The sequence below is a fragment of the Rutidosis leptorrhynchoides genome, chromosome 10 (assembly GCF_046630445.1).
Source record: "Rutidosis leptorrhynchoides isolate AG116_Rl617_1_P2 chromosome 10, CSIRO_AGI_Rlap_v1, whole genome shotgun sequence".
Taxonomy (NCBI): Eukaryota; Viridiplantae; Streptophyta; class Magnoliopsida; order Asterales; family Asteraceae; genus Rutidosis; species Rutidosis leptorrhynchoides.
In genome coordinates this window covers 337846076-337866446 of record NC_092342.1, presented here as the reverse complement: position 1 = coordinate 337866446, position 20371 = coordinate 337846076, and the positions used below count along the sequence as shown (strand labels likewise).

General features: G+C 31.3%; 1 protein-coding gene and 2 non-coding genes across 3 annotated transcripts; all 3 read left to right on the top strand.

Annotated features, from left to right (window-relative positions):
• The first annotated feature begins 17157 nt into the window (after positions 1-17157).
• LOC139873817 (U5 spliceosomal RNA) lies at positions 17158-17273 on the top strand. Its single transcript, XR_011767533.1, has one exon. It is a non-coding gene; the product is annotated as a U5 spliceosomal RNA (small nuclear RNA).
• A 1172-nt stretch (positions 17274-18445) lies between these two features.
• On the top strand, positions 18446-19574 carry LOC139871395 (uncharacterized). Its single transcript, XM_071859110.1, has 2 exons — positions 18446-18488; positions 19045-19574. The coding sequence occupies exons 1-2, from the start codon at positions 18446-18448 to the stop codon at positions 19572-19574; spliced, it is 573 nt and encodes a 190-aa protein (XP_071715211.1).
• A 327-nt stretch (positions 19575-19901) lies between these two features.
• On the top strand, positions 19902-20018 carry LOC139873819 (U5 spliceosomal RNA). Its single transcript, XR_011767535.1, has one exon. It is a non-coding gene; the product is annotated as a U5 spliceosomal RNA (small nuclear RNA).
• The last annotated feature ends 353 nt before the right edge of the window (positions 20019-20371 follow it).

Here is a 20371-nt window from a genome sequence, read left to right as displayed (position 1 = left end):
ATATTCAAAGAATCCAGGTAATTCTAGATCCGATGAAACCTTCAACCAATATCTTGCTCCTTACTCATGTTAAAATCTTGCGGAAAATCTTTCTTCATCAACCATCGAACTTAGAAATTTCAAAATATCATCATAAATATCTTTGATATTTCTGAAGATATTTTCATAAATATTCTCGTATGAAATTATTTATCTCTTCGTGCTATCTATATTACATCATAAAGGAAACTAATGTAGTTTCTAAATTTCTTTAAAATTCGAGTTTGAATTATGAATGATTTTAAAGTAGTGTTGGAAATTGATACATGAGTTAGTATAATATAATGACACTTGATCAACGTGATTATATTACAGTAAGTCATGCTGAGTTTCTAATGGAACGTGATGATTTACAGAGCATAACGTCATCATGTGCCATGTTACATGACTCTTACATTCTACCTCATCTTCAAATATATCAAGAATGTATTTTCTTGATAGTCCTATATTTCTCTTGAATTCTGGTAATTTGACAAGTCAGATCGAGTTATCACAAATTCTCTCTCAGAACATTAGTTATGTTCATTCCGAATTTCTTACTTATGAATTCTGGACCATTAATCGCTTGATTTAAAGTCGGGAATAGAAAACATGAGCATGAAGCTCCAATATATAGGACAAAATACAAAGCCCAACAACGACACCGAAACTACAAACCGTGAATTTTAGTGCGTATAGCAATATAAAGACACGGTAGAATTAAGAATAGTATCACCTCAAGGTAATAGTAGAAGTAAACAGATTTTTCTGGTGGAAGATTAAAAAGAAGGAAGACAGAAATAATAATTAGGAAAATATCAAGGATTAGAACTAGATTAAGCATTTTCACAATCTTTTAGATGTATGAACTAAGAAAGAAAGTATAGGAATGGTGAGAATAATGGAAAGGAAGAGTTTAATTTATAATGAAAATATCAGACAGAGTAATCAAGGCAGATTACCGTATTTAATTATAGAGATCTTAATTTCCTTACTCGCCGAAGAATCAAATCTTTTAGATTTCGAAGATTTTCTTTAAATCCCTTGAATTCCGGAATTCAACCATGACTAGTCAAAAGTTATGAGGAAACTTGTCTTTCTCATTTCACTATTTAGTAATAGCTTCATTCGTACTCTACGAGCAATCAAATTGTTTTATCCATATTACTCAATGGTGATAAAACTCTAATTGTCAACTCTTATTCGTCATGAAAATATTCTTATTGACAACCATGGCCATCCTAATCAAATTTCGGGACGAAATTTCTTTAACGGGTAGGTACTGTGACAACCCATAAATTTCTGACCAAATTTAAACCTAATCTTTATATAATTACGACACGATAAGCAAAGTCTGTAATGTTGAGTCTTAAACTTTGGAACTATGTTCATATATTCAATTAACCTTTGGCCATTCCCGACGATTCACGAACAATTATGTATAAATAATTATGTAAATATATATAAATATAAATGTAAGTGCATATATAAAATTTTGAATAAATAATGTACATTTTAATCAATTGAAATTAAAAGTGTAAACTAATGAACAGAATAATTAAGTTGATAAGAATATATATATTTATGAAAACTATAAGAAATGGTATATATATAATTTATAAACATTCAATAATTGATAAAAGATATTATGTATATTACATAACTATTAAATATTACATCAAATGTATTACAAGTTTAAAAATATAATTGTCACAATAATGTTATTATTACTTTTATTATTATTAACATTAATATTAATATTACTACTTGTTAAATTATTATTTTCAATATATATTATATAGATATGACGGTTAATACATGTAAGGTATTATAATTACTAATATTATTATTATCTTATTATTATATTGATATCAGTATTATTAATTAAAATATACTATGAAATTTGATACATTTAATCTGTTGTAGTTATTATTATTATCATTGTTAACAACATTATTATAAATATTAGTAAAGTTACAATATTAGTTATTATGAATAATATTAGTATTATTATTAAATATTTATTACCATTATCACTAACGATTTTTGTTATTATTATAAATGTTATTAATATCATTATTATTATAATTATAGGAAAATAATACCATCTATTATTATTATCATTAATAAATATAATTATTATCATTATTATTTATTTTTATTAGTAATATAATAATAATTATTATTAATATAATTATTAATTATTAATATTAATTATATAAACCATATAAGATTGATATAGTACCAAGTTGTTTAGGGTATCTATCATACTATTTAAGATTGTGTTTTTTGTCTCTAAATCAAATAACAGATCGAATACAATCAAGAAACCAACAAAATCAGTTAGAGATCAATTCTAACTTTTTATTATTTTTATTTATTTCTTTTCTGTTTTGATTTCAAAATTGTCGATCAATTTGCTATATAGTAATCTATTCCAGTGATAATTGATACGTACAACTTCACAACATCACTTACAAATCACAGAAATTATCAACAACCCTTGTTTTATTTAAATTAAATAAAAAAAATAAAAAATTCCATGAAGAACAACTACACTGCCCTGTTCGCGTTCTTTTTTTTTTCATAGTCTGATTTCAAATAAATTGTTCAAATGTAGAATTACAGTCTTGTTAGGAATTCCATTTTTAAACTATCCTAAAAATTTCAATCTCCAATTCTCCCTAACAATTACGAATTTTTGAGTCAAAACTTCGATTTAAAAAGTCAAACAATTTTTCAATATACGAATTCGTTTCCTCTGTTACAATTCACGTTCAATTAATGATTGAGAAAGTTTCTAAAAGTGATTTGCAAACTATTTTGTATAGAAGATGTGGATTAAAACTGTCTCTAAATTCAAAATCAATCTTGGGTTCAAAATGGGTTTAATAGCAGATTTTGATATATATATTTTTTTTCCTGTTAAATAAGTCAATTAATCAAAGTGGTAGTTGTTTCTGTTTCATTTGAGTGTCCTAAAACCACAGGAAGTAATTGTTGTTATGAGTTAAATTGGTCGATTCAATTCTGTAAAGAAGAAAAAAGAAACTGAAACAGAATGAATAAGGATTATAAATTAATAGGATGAGACTTAATCAAGAAAACAGAAATGGTTCAGTGGTTAGATGGTGTTATGTGTGAGCGTGAGGTCTCGGGTTCAATCCCAACTTGGTGCATTTTTTTTAAAAGGGATCTCTAAGGTAGTTTATTACTATATTATTATTATTATTATTATTATTATTATTATTATTATTATTATTATTATTATTATTATTATTATTATTATTATTATTATTATTATTATTATTATTATTATGATGGTTGTGATTATTATTGTTGGTGTTAGTTATTATTGATAAATTTGTTATTATTAGTAATATTATTATCATTAGTAATATTATTATCATTACTTAGTATTATTGTTATTATTATTACTGATATTAACATATGTATTATTATTATTATTATTATAATTATGAACATTATTATTATTATTATCATTATTATGAATATATTACAAATTACCATCATAAATATTATTATTAGTATCATCTTATAAATTATTAGTATTATTATTGTTATTATCAACAAAAGTATTAGTAATAAAATCATTATTATTGATAATATGATTATTAATATAGTTATAATTAAACTTATTATCATTATTATCATTAGTAGTAAAATTGTTATATTCATAGTTATTATTAGTAGTATTACTACAAATAGATATTTTTTATACAAAATACATTTACAAGAGTATTAATATCACATATCACTATAATTTTAATATTAACAAGATAGTAACTAAACTATATATAAAATATATCAATTAATATATACATATATTTTATCATATATATAAACCCTAATATAAATTATTATTATTATTAATATGTTATAATGAATGATAAACACTAGTTAAATAAAATATATAAATTAAATATATCTATATCTATATAACAAATAATTTAATAAGTATATTATTAAAAATAATATATATATTTATTCGATTACAAGTATATGTATTAATATATATACAAATGATATAGGTTCGTGAATCCGAGGCCAACCCTGCATTGTTCAGTTGTTAAATATCGTCATATGTATTTTTACTACAAAATACATTAGGTGAGTTCATTTGCTCCCTTTTACTCTTTACATTTTTGGGACTGAGAATACATGCGCTGCTTTTACAACTACTTTATTAAATGCTTTTGAAATACATTTTGAATTGCGAATATATGAAATGCTTTTATAAATGTTTGACGAGATAGACACAAGCAAAACATTCCTCGAATGAATTATTATGCAGACAGATGTTCTATGGATTATTATTGAATTATGTGGACATGATAATTGCCACCAATTGATGAATATATTTTCCCCTGATTATTATTGCTTGGTAACCTAAGAATTAGAATCGGGTATGGCCCTAATTCACGCGAATCCTAAAAGTAGCTACCGGGTTTAACACCCCCACCCAGAATGTTCACTAGACAAAAGGGCTAGTGGGCGTGGTGTTTAGTACTTCGAAGTTTATATGATTATTATACATACGAGATGTTCTGTTTTGGGGATATTATTTATGCGCATTATATGTTAAGGTCGGTTACCAAGCCAAGCAATGAAAGTAAAGTGAATGTTATATATCGAGAGAATGATTTTATACACAGGTTATGTGTATGTTATTTTTGTGCACGAGATATGTGTACGGTTACTAAGATTTATGAAAGATGATTTCGTACACGAGAAAGGTGTACTGTATTTAAAAGATATCGCATGTACATTACCGGTGGGTATAGGATTCGGGCCCATTTGTATTATGAAGCATTTAAATCTTGTGGTCTATCAAAATGATGAATTTTATTGTTTACGATAAACCTATGAACTCACCAACCTTTTGGTTGACACTTTAAAGCATATTTATTCTCAGGTATTAAAGAAATTTTCCGTTGTGCATTAGCTCATTTTAAGGATATTACTTGGAGTCATTCATGACATATTTCAAAAGACGTTGCATTCGAGTCGTTGAGTTCATCAAGAATATTATCAAGTCATTTATAGTTTGAATATATTGTGAAATGGTATGCATGCCGTCAACTTTTGAGGTGATGAAAGTTTGTCTTTTAAAAACGAATGCAATGTTTGTAAAATGTATCATTTAGAGGTCAAATACCTCGCGATGTAATCAACTATTGTGAATCGTTTGTAATCGATATGGACTTCGTCCAGATGGATTAGGACGGGTCTCTACAGTTGTGGTACTCACATCTGTAACAATATGTAGGGAATGAGAAGAAGTAAGAGACTGAAGAAAGACACACTAGACTTAAGAGTAGGAAATGGGGCTCGAGCTGCTGTTGAAGCTATTGGCACCTATGAGCTTACTTTACCTAGTGGTCTTATTGTTTTGTTGGAACAATGTCATTATGATCCAAGTATTACGAGCAATGTAATTTCCGTTTCTCTTTTGAAAAATGTTGGTTTTGAACTTACATTTACGCACTTTGGTATTTCAGTTTCTAATAATAATGTATTTTATTTTAATGTTATTCCACGTGATGGTATTTTTGAAATTGATATGCACGATGTGATTTCAAATAATAATTCTGTATATACCTGTAATGCTAAAGGTTCAAGCAAGACTTAAACAAGACCTATCTATGGCATTGTCGTCTTGGTCATATAAATATACAACGCATTTCAAAACTCCAATCGGATGGGCTTTTGGAATCAACTGGCTCTGAGTCATTTGATTTATGCGAGTCATGTTTATGTGAAAAGATGACAAAGGCTCCTTTCTCCGGTTTAGGTGAGAGAGCTGAAGATCTTTTAGGACTAATACATACTGATGTATGTGGCCCTTTTAGAACTATGTCTAGAAATGGTGAATCATACTTCGTTACATTTACTGATGATTATAGTAGATATGGTTATGTTTACTTGATGAAACATAAACATGAAGTTTTTGAAATATTCAAAATCTTTTAAAATGAAGTAGAGAATCAACTTGGAAAGACCATTAAAGCCCTTCACTTTGATCGAGGAGGGGAGTATATGAGTCAAGAGTTTTTGGACCACCTGAAGAATCGTGGGATTGTCTCACAGTTTACTCCACCCTACACACCACAACATAATGGCGTGTCTGAGCGGAGGAATCGAACTTTACTTGATATGGTTCGATCTATGATGAGTCTGACTACTCTACCACCGTCTTTTTAGGGATATGCATTAGAGTCTGCTGCACGCATACTCAATATGGTTCCAACCAAGAAGGTAGAAAAGACACCATATGAGCTATGGCATGAGAAGACTCCCAAGTTATCTTATTTGAAAGTCTGGGGTTGTGAAGCGTATGTAAAACATGACACTTCAAACAAATTAGAACCCAGAGGTATCAAATGTCACTTTGTGGGATACCCAAAGGAAACAATGAGTTACTACTTTTACTACCAAGCTGAAAACAAAGTGTTTATTGCTCGGTTTGCTGAATTCTTGGAAAGAGATCTCCTCTTGCAAGAAGTTAGTGGGAGTAAAGTAGATCTTGAAGAAATTCAAGAATCACAAGGTAACATACCTTCTGAAGGCACTAGTCATCCACACGTTGAAGCTGAGCACATTGTTGATGAGCCAGAATGTGTTGCACCTATAATTCGTAGATCTAGTAGAACTCCTCATCGACCTGAGAAGTTAAATCTTCTGATTAATTCAGATGAACCTCATCTAGGGGATTATGATGAACCCTCTAGCTGTGACGACCCAGAAATTTTTGACCAAATTTAAACTTAATCTTTATATGTTTCTGACACGATAAGCAAAGTCTGTAAAGTTGAGTCTCAAAATCTTTGAACTGTTTTCATATATCCATTTGACTTTCGACTGTTTCCGACGATTCACAAATAATTAATTGTAAATAAATATGTATCTATAAATAAATAAATATAAATAATTATATATAATGATTTTTTTAATTAGTTAATATGAAAAAAATAAATTAAGATATAATTAAAACTATTAGTAAAAACATATTTATATAGATATAAAGTAGTTTAAATATAGTTATTACATGATTGTAGTAATCAAACTACATGTGAACCTTTGTCTCAAAATTGTCTCCAACACACACCAACTTGTATTAACCGATGATGTTTTCTGTTTTGAACAAAACTTTATATAAATTTTGTTGACTAAAGCAACCATACATACACATATAATTCTGTTTGGGTCGATACTTCATTACATACATGCACACAACAGCCGTTCAATTTATATCAATTATGGAATCTAAAACAAAAGTTATGCAATTTGGGTGACTTATATTGTGTAAATGTGTTTAAAATATATTACAATAAATATATGTATTAATAAGTAAATATATATTATGAAATTTCATACAAATACAAATGATATATATATATATATATATATATATATATATATATATATATATATATATATATATATATATATATATCCGTCCCTACCTCAACTTGTGCATTCTATTTCTATTCTTTTAACAACCCAACTTACCATTATCACATTTCTTTTTGATTTATGTTACTCGATGATTCCCCCACATGGTTACTATTTTTGTTTTAGAATATCAACTTTACATATGAAGACATACAAAATATGATCGAGCACTATTTTTCTTTTTGACTTCTCCACCAAATCATTCATGTAAGTGTATATACAATATACATATGCTTTATCTCTTATTCCCTTCTATATTACTCCTTTCATTTTTGTTTTGCACAACACCCGAATCACAAAACCACCATCCACCGGTGCCACCATGTGCAACCATCACTTTTGCCATCACCACCATCATCTCGAGTAAACCCTTCACTTCCACCACCACTCAAACCAACTCATCATCATCGACCACACCAACACCACCATTAAATTACTCATACTGCTGCAGCTCACATGTTTATGTTTGCAGCCAACCACTGGCTACATCAACCCACCCTCACCTACACGAAACACACCTGCTAATGTTCCCTTTCTATTTCCTGTTATAGCTTGTCACCCCCATAAAACCACCCTAAACCATCACCATACTTGCTGATACTATTTCTGTTATGATTACCACTATTGCTTCCTGTGATCGAGCCTTTTGTTACTGTCTTCATAGCCGTAAACCACCAACAACCATGATCAATTCTTGTCACCGCAAAAATCAATCACCTGCAATTATAAATCCCCTACAGACCAAATTCATTTTCGCAACACCTTTTAAGCCATAACTCAATTCCAAAACAATTATCGAAATAAAATATATATATATATATATATATATATATATATATATATATATATATATATATATATATATATATATATATATATATATATATATATACAGAGGTGTTAGGAATCATCCAATTGATTACCTACAAATTTTCAGCCTCTAATTTCTTTGATCGATTATGAATTTTGAAGTCAAGATTTGAAAACAAAAAGGTCAACTGATGTGTTCTTTGTTAAATTCGAACTAGTGTTTCTGTTTATGGACTGATTGATGAATGAAGAGTATTATACAGGTAATTCCTGACATATTTCATGAAGGAATTTTAACTTATGAACAACCGGAAATTGTTTTGATTTTATAATTTTTGTTTTTGTTTTTGAAGATGAACCTGTTGAATCGAATATACATGTACTTGATCGATTGGTTGTTGCTGCAAATTCCTAGCACTCGATTAATAATGATAATCACGTTCCTGTTTCTGCTACTATCATCAAAACTGAAATTAGGGATTCGTTGATACTGTGGGAGTCGATGAACACACCATTGTGTGTGATTACTGCTGTAACTGCTATACAGATCCCTTTTTATTAAACTATCGGGCTCCTTGAATTATATTTTTACTTGGGCCTGTTGGACTGATTCAATTAAACACTGAATTGGGCTGCTACTTAAAACCCGATATTGGGCCAGTTAACTAGTTTGGATCGGCTTGCTGTTGGGCCGAAGAGTATGGGTTAAATATAATTGGGTTTCACATAATATTAGAAAGACAAAAAGTGACGAGTGGTTGGGGATGTTAACGGTTGAGCGAGAGGTCGTGGGTTCGAGTCTTGTCTAGGGCATTCTTTTTAGAAAAGCTTCTTAGAGGGTATACATTCTTATTTTACTTCTATTATTATCATTATTATTATTATTATTATTATTATTATTATTATTATTATTATTATTATTATTATTATTATTATTATTATTATTATTATTATTATTATTAATTTTATCATTTTAGTATAATTATCATTTTTACGATTATGAATATTATTATTATAATTATTAACAAAATAATACAACTTATTATTATTTTCATAAATATTAGTATTTGTATCATTTGTAGTACTATTATTACTATTATTATTAACTCAAGTATTATTATCATTATTAGTATTGTTATTATTAAAACTTATTATCACTTTTACAAAAATTGTAATTTTGTTATCATTACAAGTATATAAATTTTATTATTATTATTATTATCATTTTTACTGCTAATATCATTATTATTATTATTATTATTATCATTATGATTCTTATTATAATTATTATATGTAATGTTATTTTTCATTATTTATCATTATTATCAAATACAACTATTATTAATATTACTAGGTATATAAAAATAAACTTATAAGTAATATTCTATAAAAGTAAGAAATTATTTATATTAACAATCTTTATATAAATATTCACACATAACAAATTAAGTACTTTTAGAATATATATATATATATATATATATATATATATATATATATATATATATATATATATATATAATTATATAAATAATAACCATTTTTAAACATATATACAAATTAAATATATAATATATAAGGTTATAATATATGAAATTGCTCAATTACGAATATATGTATTAATATATATATGAATAATATAGGTTCGTGAATCCAAGGCCAACCCTACATTTGTTCAATATCGTCATATGTATTTTTACTACAAAATACAATAGGTGAGTTTCATTTGCTCCTTTTTAAATGTTTTTGCAATATATATTTTTGGGACTGAGAATACATGCGCTGCTTTTATAAATGTTTTACGAAATAGACACAAGTAATCGAAACTACATTCTATGGTTAGATTATCAAATCGAATATCATCCTTTTTAGTATGGTAATCTAAGAATTAGGGAACAGACACCCTAATTGACACGAATCCTAAAGATAGATCTATTGGGCCTAACAAACCCCATTCGGGTTACGGATGCTTTAGTACTTCGATTTTATCATGTTCGATGAGAGTCTCGGAATGATGGGGATATTCTAGACGCATTTTGTTAATGTCGATTACCAGGTGTTCACCATATGAATGATTTTTATCTCTATGCAGTTTTTGCGAAATGCCTGATATGAGATGATGTTTATGAAAAATGAAAATGAAAATCTTGTGGTCTATTAAATTTATGGAAATGAATGATTATGATAAACTAATGAACTCACCAACCTTTTGGTTGACACTTGAAAGCATGTTTATTCTCAGGTATGAAAGAAATCTTCCGCTGTGCATTAGCTCATTTTAAAGATATTACTTGAAGTCATTTATGGAATATTTCGAAATACGTTGCATTCAAGTCGTTAAGTTCATTAAGATTATTATTAAGTCAATTATAGTTGGATGTATTATGAAATGGTATGCATGCCGTCAATTTTCGATGTAAAGAAAGTTTGTCTTTTAAAAACGAATGAAATATTTGTAAAAAGTATCATATAGGGGTCAAATACCTCGCGATGTAATCAACTATTGTGAATCGTTTATAATGTATATGAACGGGTCCTTTCACTAGCTACTATGAGGCCATATCAGGTTTAAAATCTAAAAAATGGGGAGATGCTATGAATACAGAGATGCAGTCCATGAAAGAAAATCAAGTATGGGACTTGATTGATCTTCCACCCAATTGTAAACCAGTTGGGTGTAAATGGGTCTTCAAGAAGAAGGCTGACATGGACGGTAATGTAAATACTTTTAAGGCTCGGTTGGTGGCAAAAGGTTATACTCAAACTCAAGAAATTGATTATGAGGAAACTTTTTCACCAGTCGCGAGCATTAAATCAATTAGGATACTTATTGCCATAGTTGCTTTTCATGATTATGAAATATGGTAAATGGATGTCAAAACCGCTTTCCTAAATGGCAACCTAAGCGAGGACGTATATATGGTTCATCCGGAAGGGTTTGTGAATTCTAAGCATCCTACTAAAGTATGCAAGCTTCTAAAATCCATTTATGGATTAAAGCAAGCATCCAGGAGCTGGAATCTTAAGTTTGATCAGAAAATTAAAGAGTTTGGTATTTCTCAAAACCAAGATGAGCCCTGTTTTTACATTAGAGCTAGTGGGAGCAAAGTTGTCTTCTTGATCTTGTATGTTGATGACATACTACTTATTGGAAATGACATTCCAACTTTGCAAGATGTCAAATCTTGGCTTGAAAAATATTTTGCCATGAAAGATCTTGGAGAAGCTAAGTATATTCTTGGAATCAGGATCTGTAGAAATAGATCCAAAAGGCTTATTGGTTTGAGTCAAAGTACATACATTGACAAAATCTTGCGAAGATTTAACATGCAAAACTCCAAGCGCGGAGCATTGCCCATGCAAAAGGGCATAACCTTGAGCAAGTCTCAAAGTCCTATCACACTTGATGAGATAAGACGAATGAAATGTGTTCCGTATGCTTCGGCTATAGGATCCATTATGTATGCCATGTTATGTAGTAGACCTGATGTCTCGTTAGCTTTGAGTTTGATGAGTCGTTATCAACAGAATCCAGGTGAAGAACATTGGATTGCTGTTAAGAGGATTCTTAAATATTTGCGGAGAACTAAAGATATGTTCTTGGTTTACGGTGGTTTGGAAGAAGAGTTTAGTATTAGAGGTTATACAGATGCTAGTTTCCAAACTGATCGAGATGATTATCGATCTCAGTCAGGGTATGTCTTTGTCATGAATGGCGGGGCAGTTGATTGGAGAAGCTCAAAGCAGAGCACAGTTGCACAGTCTACAACGGAAGCAGAATACATTGATGCATCAGAAGCTGCTCAAGAAGCTGTCTAGATTAGGAAGTTTATTGTTGAACTCGGAGTAGTTCCCATCATTGAATCCCCTATGGAAATGTACTGTGATAATTCAAGTGCTATTATACTTGCGAAAGAATCCCGTGTATGTAAAGGTAGCAGACATATTCTTCAAAAGTTTTACTACATTCAAGAAGTCGTTGAGAGGAATGATATTAGTATTCTTAAGGTTCATACAGATGATAATGTGGCTGACCCGTTCACGAAGCCCATGACACACAACAAGCATGATGATCATGCTAGTAGTATTGGACTTCGTTATGCTGCTGATCTTTTTAACTTGTAATTTAGTATTTGGATATTTTTGAAACATTAAATAGTTTTATCATAATGAATTGATATATTGATGGTATGATCATTTTCATTTATATCACTGTGTTCTATATTATCATGTTTAATCCATGAGTAATTGTTGATTATTCAAAATCTCCATAATCAATCATGTTATGGGAATAACATGAATTAAGATTAATATGAATGTTGGTTATATTTATTGATGATAAATAGTTTACTTGCAGAGACCAAGTTCATATATATTCATTGATGATGGATATTGGAATGACCCAACCAAGATATCACTACATGGATAGTTGTCAGTAGTGAATCTTTTAGTGATTATGTTTTTATGTCCTTAGACTTGAGATGCACGCCGGTTTCGATGTGTGGAATATTGTACTTCAATATGGTTAAACGCTGTCCTGAATAAGGCTGTAATAAAGGCCATTATTGGGTATAATGTAAAGCTTGTAAGAGACACGTGTATGCAATATAGGATTTGTTCCTCCAAAATATTTGGAGTTAGATACTTTTGAGCTCATCGATGAATGAATAAGATATTTGTGTGGCCGCACCCAGATGTAATTAAGATGATACTTAATTAATTTGGTGATCTAATTCAGTTCTAAGATCGAGAAATAAAATTGTTAAGCAAATTAGAATGACCGATGATCCATGTCTCAAGTTTAACTAAAGTATCTGAAACAAAAGGACGAATGACATTTAACAATTACTATAAGAAGTTCTGAGAAACTATCCTCACGTGAATTTAGGGACAATGTCGTGTTGCTAGACGCTATCCATTGTTTGTATAGTTACCTGGGTTTGTACCATGCACAAGTGGGAGTCTGTAGGATTTGTGTGCAAGGTACAACACATAACTATATGGCTAAATTTATTTGAGCCTTTGGGGTCACACACATATACGCCTAGACGCCAAAAGAAATATATATATAATGTGTGTGTGTATATATATATATATATATATATATATATATATATATATATATATATATATATATATATGTATATATGTATGTATATATATGTATATATGTATGTATATATATGTATATATATATATATATATATTACCCAAGTAAATATATTAGTCAATAAATTCGTACGCTATATTATGTTTGTTTTTAAAACTCGTATCCACTAGCTGACCATCTAAAAATTAATGAGCATGTATATATTTTATATGTTAGATATATATGTTCATTGTTTTTTAACATGGTGTAGTAGTTGAGTCAAGAAAAAGAAAACAAAAACATTGAGTGGATCTCTATGTGTAAAGGAAAAGAAAAAGCAAAGAAAATAATATTTATATTGAGTGGATCTCAATGTGTAAAGGAAAAGAAGAAGCAAAGAAAATAATATTTATACATGTTTTCTATCTTCACCGATTGATGAGTTGGTTTGAAAAAGTAATATATATAGATATTGAACTAGAAGTTGTGGTTAGATACTAAAAAACACTTCAATAGAAATCTTTCTTGTTTCTGATTTACGAGTACCAAGAAAAACAAACACATATATAACATACATACGGAGTACTATTATTTGTGTATTGATAATTAATATAATTTGATTATATTAATACGTTACTTGAGGTCTGGACTAGCATCCATTGACGATCGCTTGAAGTGTAGTGTGGACTATCCAAAGAGACGGTCATACTTTTGATCGTGAGTTTCTCTCCATCAAATCATTTTCTTCAGGAAAGGTATATCGTTTACTCACTTTGTAAATTTATATATTTTGACAATTATTAGTGGTGTAACTGGATCTAATGGAACCGCCAACCGTGTGCATGTTTTGTAATGTAAAATAAGTTTATTTTAACTATCCGCTGCGTTAATCTGAATGAAAAGTACACATGGTTTTCCATCAAAACAAACTGAAAAGTCATCCGAGTATCTAGAAATGTATTAAAACCTCAATATTCTCACTAAAAAAGCTAGTTTTGTTATGTAATAACATTAGAGTTTTTTGTAATCATATGTAACACATTATTTGTTTAAGGAATTTAATAATTGGATTAAAAATAGTGTTGGTTGATGGGTTGTCCCAATCCTCCAACTTGTTGGAAAATTACAGTCTCACTAATTCTCACCACCCAGCCCAACAATAATAGTAAAGAAATAAGAACAATACACAACACGAGATTTAACGTGGAAACTCCAAAACAGAAGAAAAACCACCGGCCCATAAAGAGAGAAATACACTATATCACAAATTGTTACAATGATATTGACGACTCTCTTAAGCCAACTACACTCTCCAAAATATTTAACTAATACAACTCTCAAACAAGGGTAAGAAAGAAAGAAATAATCAAATACTTAAAGTATATTGATTGGTGCAAATTGGAATGAAGACTTAGCCTTCCTTTTATAACCAAGTCACCTACCTCCAACTTTCTCCTCCCACCTATGTGGGATAACATCCTTCACAAAGTAACCATATCAATTTTTCTATCAAAAAATAAAACCAACAAATCTCCACCTTTTTGATAGAAAAAGATAACCATACTTTAACATTATAAGGATAACCGATATAGATGCTTCCTCGACGACAACTTCAAGATCCCCATCTTCATGCCGATGACATTATCTCCCAAGAGACAAAACTTGCATCTTTACCGAACATTGTCTAAACCGACAATCATTGTCATCACAGACAATCATAACTCTTAACAAGAATTATCATACTCCACCATTAAGAGTATAGCACTTAGAATATCACATTCCAAGCATTTTACCTCGACACATGTTTTTGAACAACCAGCTGAAACTTTATGGTGCAACTTCCCTGTTTGGCTTTCACGAAAGTCTAGCTACAACACCAGTTTCCACCACACAACCTGCATCAACGCCAAACCAATGCCCATGTATAATTGTGGAACCGCTAACGAACATCCCTTTCCACGGTGGCGCGGACACACCATGAGGATGGTGTAACTTCAGAAGAATTCGTCACTCTCCGTAACAACGGAGACATTATTAGCGCCTTTAGAGCCATTTACCGAATTAGCTCCACCTGGACAATTAACCCTTACATGCCCAGTCTTCCCGCACCTCCAGCATACCAGATTCTTCCCAGAGTCTATCTTTCGCCTATCCGAACATAACACTATCGTATCTCCTGATGATGAGACTCCGTTACCTTCCAGTCTTTTCTCCTCGGATAGGAGCTTCCTAGTAACGTCTTCAAACTTCAGAGTTTTCTTCCCATACATCAAAATATGTTTCATGTGTTCATAAGACGATGATAAAGATAATATCAACCTCAAATTATCTTCATCATCCACTTTAACTCCAATAGCTTCAAGTTCCGAAACAATACCATTCAAAATGCTCAAATGATCTGAAATCTTTGAACCCCTATCCATACGCAAAGTATGAAATTTTTCTTTAAGACACAACCGATTTGAGATGCCCTTGCCCTGGTACAACTGCTCTAGTTTAATCCAAAGCTCCTTTGCCATTGATAACCCGTGCACATTTGCAAGCACGTTCTTTGCAAGACATAAACGAATCGCACTTGCTGTCCTCAAATTCATATCATCCCATTCTTCTTCATCGAACTTACTGCTAGAATCACTGCCAGGAACAAGGGTGGGTTTACCCTTCAACGCCTTGTGTAAACCAGACTGAATCAACACATCCTTGACATGAACCTGCCATAAGCCAAAATTGATCCTCCCATCAAATTTCTCAACATCAAACCTCATTGGACTGAACTTCGATATCGTATCCGTATCCTACAAATAACACTTTCTCTGATTTTGCTCACGTTTCAACTGGCCGACAGATGTAGTGGAGTGGCGCACAGAATCCGTTAAATTGGAAAATCCAACACCCGGTCCACTACAAATTCTAGACACCACTTACTCAGAATCAGAAAAAAAATATTGTCTAACCAGATACCCGATACGATCAATAGAACTCGTTTCTGATGTGGACGATCCACTCCCGTGGCAACCACAGAGCATACTCCGACTCCAATAACCGAGACCCCCGTCAAACCTGACGCTCTGATACCAGTTGTTGGGAAATTAAGGTCTCACTAATTTCCACCACCCAGCCCAACAATAATAGTAAAGAAATAAAAACAATACACAACACAAGATTTAACGTGGAAACTTCAAAACAGGAGAAAAACCACCGGCTCCCAAAGAGAGAAATACACTATATCACAAATTGTTACAATGATATAGACAACTCTCTTAAGCCAACTACACTCTACAAAATTTATATCGCCGAAGGCAGGATATGAGGAGGTATATGATGTAGCAGTCATACATAAACATGAGCGTTTGGAGGATAACGTATAATTGTCAATTTTGTTTTGCAACATTTTTTAACTTTTTTCTTTCTATCATTTCATTTCATTCATTCATTGCATCATCATATGTCACATTCTTTAACAATATAGCGATGAACATCCTCAAACTTACCTCGCCTATCTACACAATTTCAGTTGACCATTAATAAAACTATAATATTTCTACTTTGTAGTACTCCGTATTTCTACTTGTAATTACAACTAGAAAAATTGATCATAATAAAAGTATAATGTTTTTCTGATGTTTAAGTAGAAGTAGATTTATTAACGGATAAAATGAGGGAGTATGGAGTTTGGGTTTGTCCCACATCGGATAGCGTAAGAAACCAAAGTGAGTGAAAGTGGCTATAAAAAAAGCAAGGAGTTGGAGAAAAAAAAGCCACGCAGCCACGCAATGTGCACAAAGCGAACTATTCTTTCGCCTTTTACTAAAGAATACCGTGTGCACGCTGCTTTTAAGTGGCATACGCCTATTTTTGGAGAGTCCCTTTGCTAGGGCTCCAACCAATATTCAGTTTAAACTTTGTGTTCATAGTGGATCAGCTAACATATAATGTGCTTAACTAGCCTGCTGAACTCCTGTAGTTCTATCAGTTTCCTATATGACACTATTATAAATTGAGAGAACTTAACCAGTTGTGAACGTTATATGACTATCACCTTTGTTGTTGAGTATATTACACTTAACTAACTAAATTGTTCTAAATGTATTCATTATTTAATATCTTATTCAGGCGGTGTTTGATATATAATGTCATAAAGTTTCATAACTCGTATCTGCCGGTCTTGGTTCTAGCATGAATGACATTTGTGGAAGAGATTGTGTGTGGAGGTGGACACCATGGTGATAATTACTCCATTCACTCTGTGTTCATGCTTTGATTGTAAACACATAATACTCGTATATCTGTCCTGAAAATGTTCCACCATTATACTATAAATCAAAACATAGTACATTCCAAATCATAAAATAGTATTACTCAAACCTACTACTTGGATACAATACACTCAAATAGTTAAATGTAGTTACCAACTATTTGTGCCCAAAATTATGTTTTCACTCGAAATACAACTATAACTCATTTGAAATAAAAAAATGTAACTCATTTTTAATGTGGAAGTTAGCTTGCACTTCATTTCGGAGGTGGTACAGTTCTTACTCCGTCATAGTAAAGTAACAGACATTTCATCTCTCACTCCAAATCGTAGAGAACTTTTGACTTGGTCTTTATGTTATTTTGATCCATCACCCAAATTTGGGTTGATTTGGGTTATATTTTATCAGTAGCTGGTCAAATGGGTTAAGCTAAAGGTTCAACTGAAAAGGATATGGGTCAAACAAATTGAAAGTCAACCGGAGTGTCTAAAAATATATTAAAACCTCAACAGTTTTATCAAAGATAAGCTAGTTTTATTACTTACGTAATAACATAGTTTTTTGTAATCATATTTAACACATTATGTAATAACATAGTTTTTCGTAATCATAATGGGCTATAAATGTATCGTGACAGGTTTCATTTCCGTTACTCACATACTCCTGTATACATACAAATATCATGATGCTTATGCAATAAATTAATGGAACACGTTTAGCACTTGCTATTTCTCAACTTAAAGGCAACACCAAAAATCATGTTCCCTTGGTTGTGTTTGGTCACATGTATAAACAAATGGCATTTGGACATGGTCCACGTCAAATGATTGTGGTTGGGGGTGACAACACCGTATACCTAAACTGGGTCATCATTCCTGGGTCAAAAGATTCTGTGAAAAAAAATAAACTCTTGGCAGCAGCTCAACCACTAACACTTTGAAACCAAACTCAGGAAGTTACATTGCGAGCCCTTACTTTAGTAGAGCGGAATTGAAGAAAACTAGAGAATATTGCAGAAACTTGGGTTTCGGTAATTGGGATTAACATCACTGGTTTGAAGATACATATACTACGTAGTATTTAGTAACAACATTTGTACGACATACACTAACACTACCTAATATCGCCGAAGGCGGGATATGGGGAGGTATATGATCATACATACACTTGAACGTTTGTAAGATATATATAACTTATAAATGTCAAATTTATTTTGCTTCATCATTTTTTATTTTTTTATTTTCTCTTCCTACTATTTCATTTCATTGCATTATCATATGTCACATTCTTTAATCCTTAAACTTACCTCGCCTATCCACATTATTCAGTTAAGCAAAAATAAAACTATGCTATTTCGAAGTTGTTTTTTTTTTTTTTTTTTTTTTTTTTGAAAAGCAAATAATATTATTAATAATGGAATATCAAAGTTACAAGGCCCTATGTATACTATACAATTGTCCGCCAAACCCGATTCCTGGAAATACACTCTTGATCCCTCGGGTACCTACACCACCAAATCTATGTCACATCTGATTAACATATTAAAATTTGGTGGTAACACTCTTAACACAACGATACCCCACAACAAACTTGTGCCTCAAAAAGTCTTCATCTTCATATGGCGAGCCCTACAAAAAAAGTTGCCGGTAAGATCCGAATTAGACAAACGTGGCATTGATCTCGATTCCACATTGTGCCCTTTATGTGAATTAGAAATCGAAACCACTGATCACATTCTCGGACTATGCCCGAAATCGGCTCTAATATGGAAACACGTTCTTGACTGGTGGGCCCAAGACAACACACTAATCTCCAATGTAAACGATGCGATTATCAATGATCAAGCCTTCGCTCTCAACAAACTCGGAAACTCAATATGGCAAGCAACCAAATGGATCACATGCTACACAGCATCCAATAGTTGAAAAGTTTGATAAAAGACTTTCCGACTGGGCTGCCAAAACGGTCTCGTTTGGTGGCCGACTCACACTCATCAAATCCATTCTAAGCAGTATACCGCTATTTCGAAGTTGTAGTATTTATACTTGTACTTACAACTAGAAAAATTGGTCACAATAAAACAATAATGTTATTCTGATGTTTAAGTAGAAGTGAATTGAAGTGAATTTAATGAGGGGGGGGGGGGGGGGGGGGGTTGAAGCTTAGGTTTGCCCCACATCGGCTAGTATAAGAAACCAAAGGTAGTGCAAGTGGCTATAAAGTGCAAGAACCTGGAATAATGGAAAGCACGCAGCCACGCATTGTGCACAAAGCGAACTATTCTTTCGCCTTTTACTAAAGAATACCGTGTGTACGTTACTTTTAAGTGGCATACGCCTATTTTTGGAGAGTCCCTTTTACTACGGCTCCAACCGATTATTCATTTCAATCTTTGTCTATAACTGGCTAACATTTAATTTGCTTAACCAGCCTGTTTCTTTAACATGTTATTCTAATTTTATAATTTTCCTATATAAATTAGCATTATGGGTCTTTAAAAAGTAAAAAAAAATAGAAGTATCAACTCATCTAACATATGGTAGAAGTTAGTTTGCAGTTCATTTGGAGGTGGTGCAGTTCTCACTGTGGCCTGCAAAGTGACAGACATTTCATCTCCCACTGCAAATCAAAGATTACTTTTTTACTTAGTCCTTCTGATAATTTGATCCATCGCCCAAAATGGGCGATTTGGGTTATATTATATTGATAGATGGTCTAATAC

Excerpts from the sequence above, each read along its gene's own strand:
- LOC139871395 (XM_071859110.1), top strand. The coding sequence starts at position 18,446 with ATGGCATTTGGACATGGTCCACGTCAAATGATTGTGGTTGGGG. Across the intron at positions 18,489-19,044 it reads TCAAATGATTGTGGTTGGGG|CAAATAATATTATTAATAAT; the intron begins GTGACAACACCG and ends TTTTTTGAAAAG.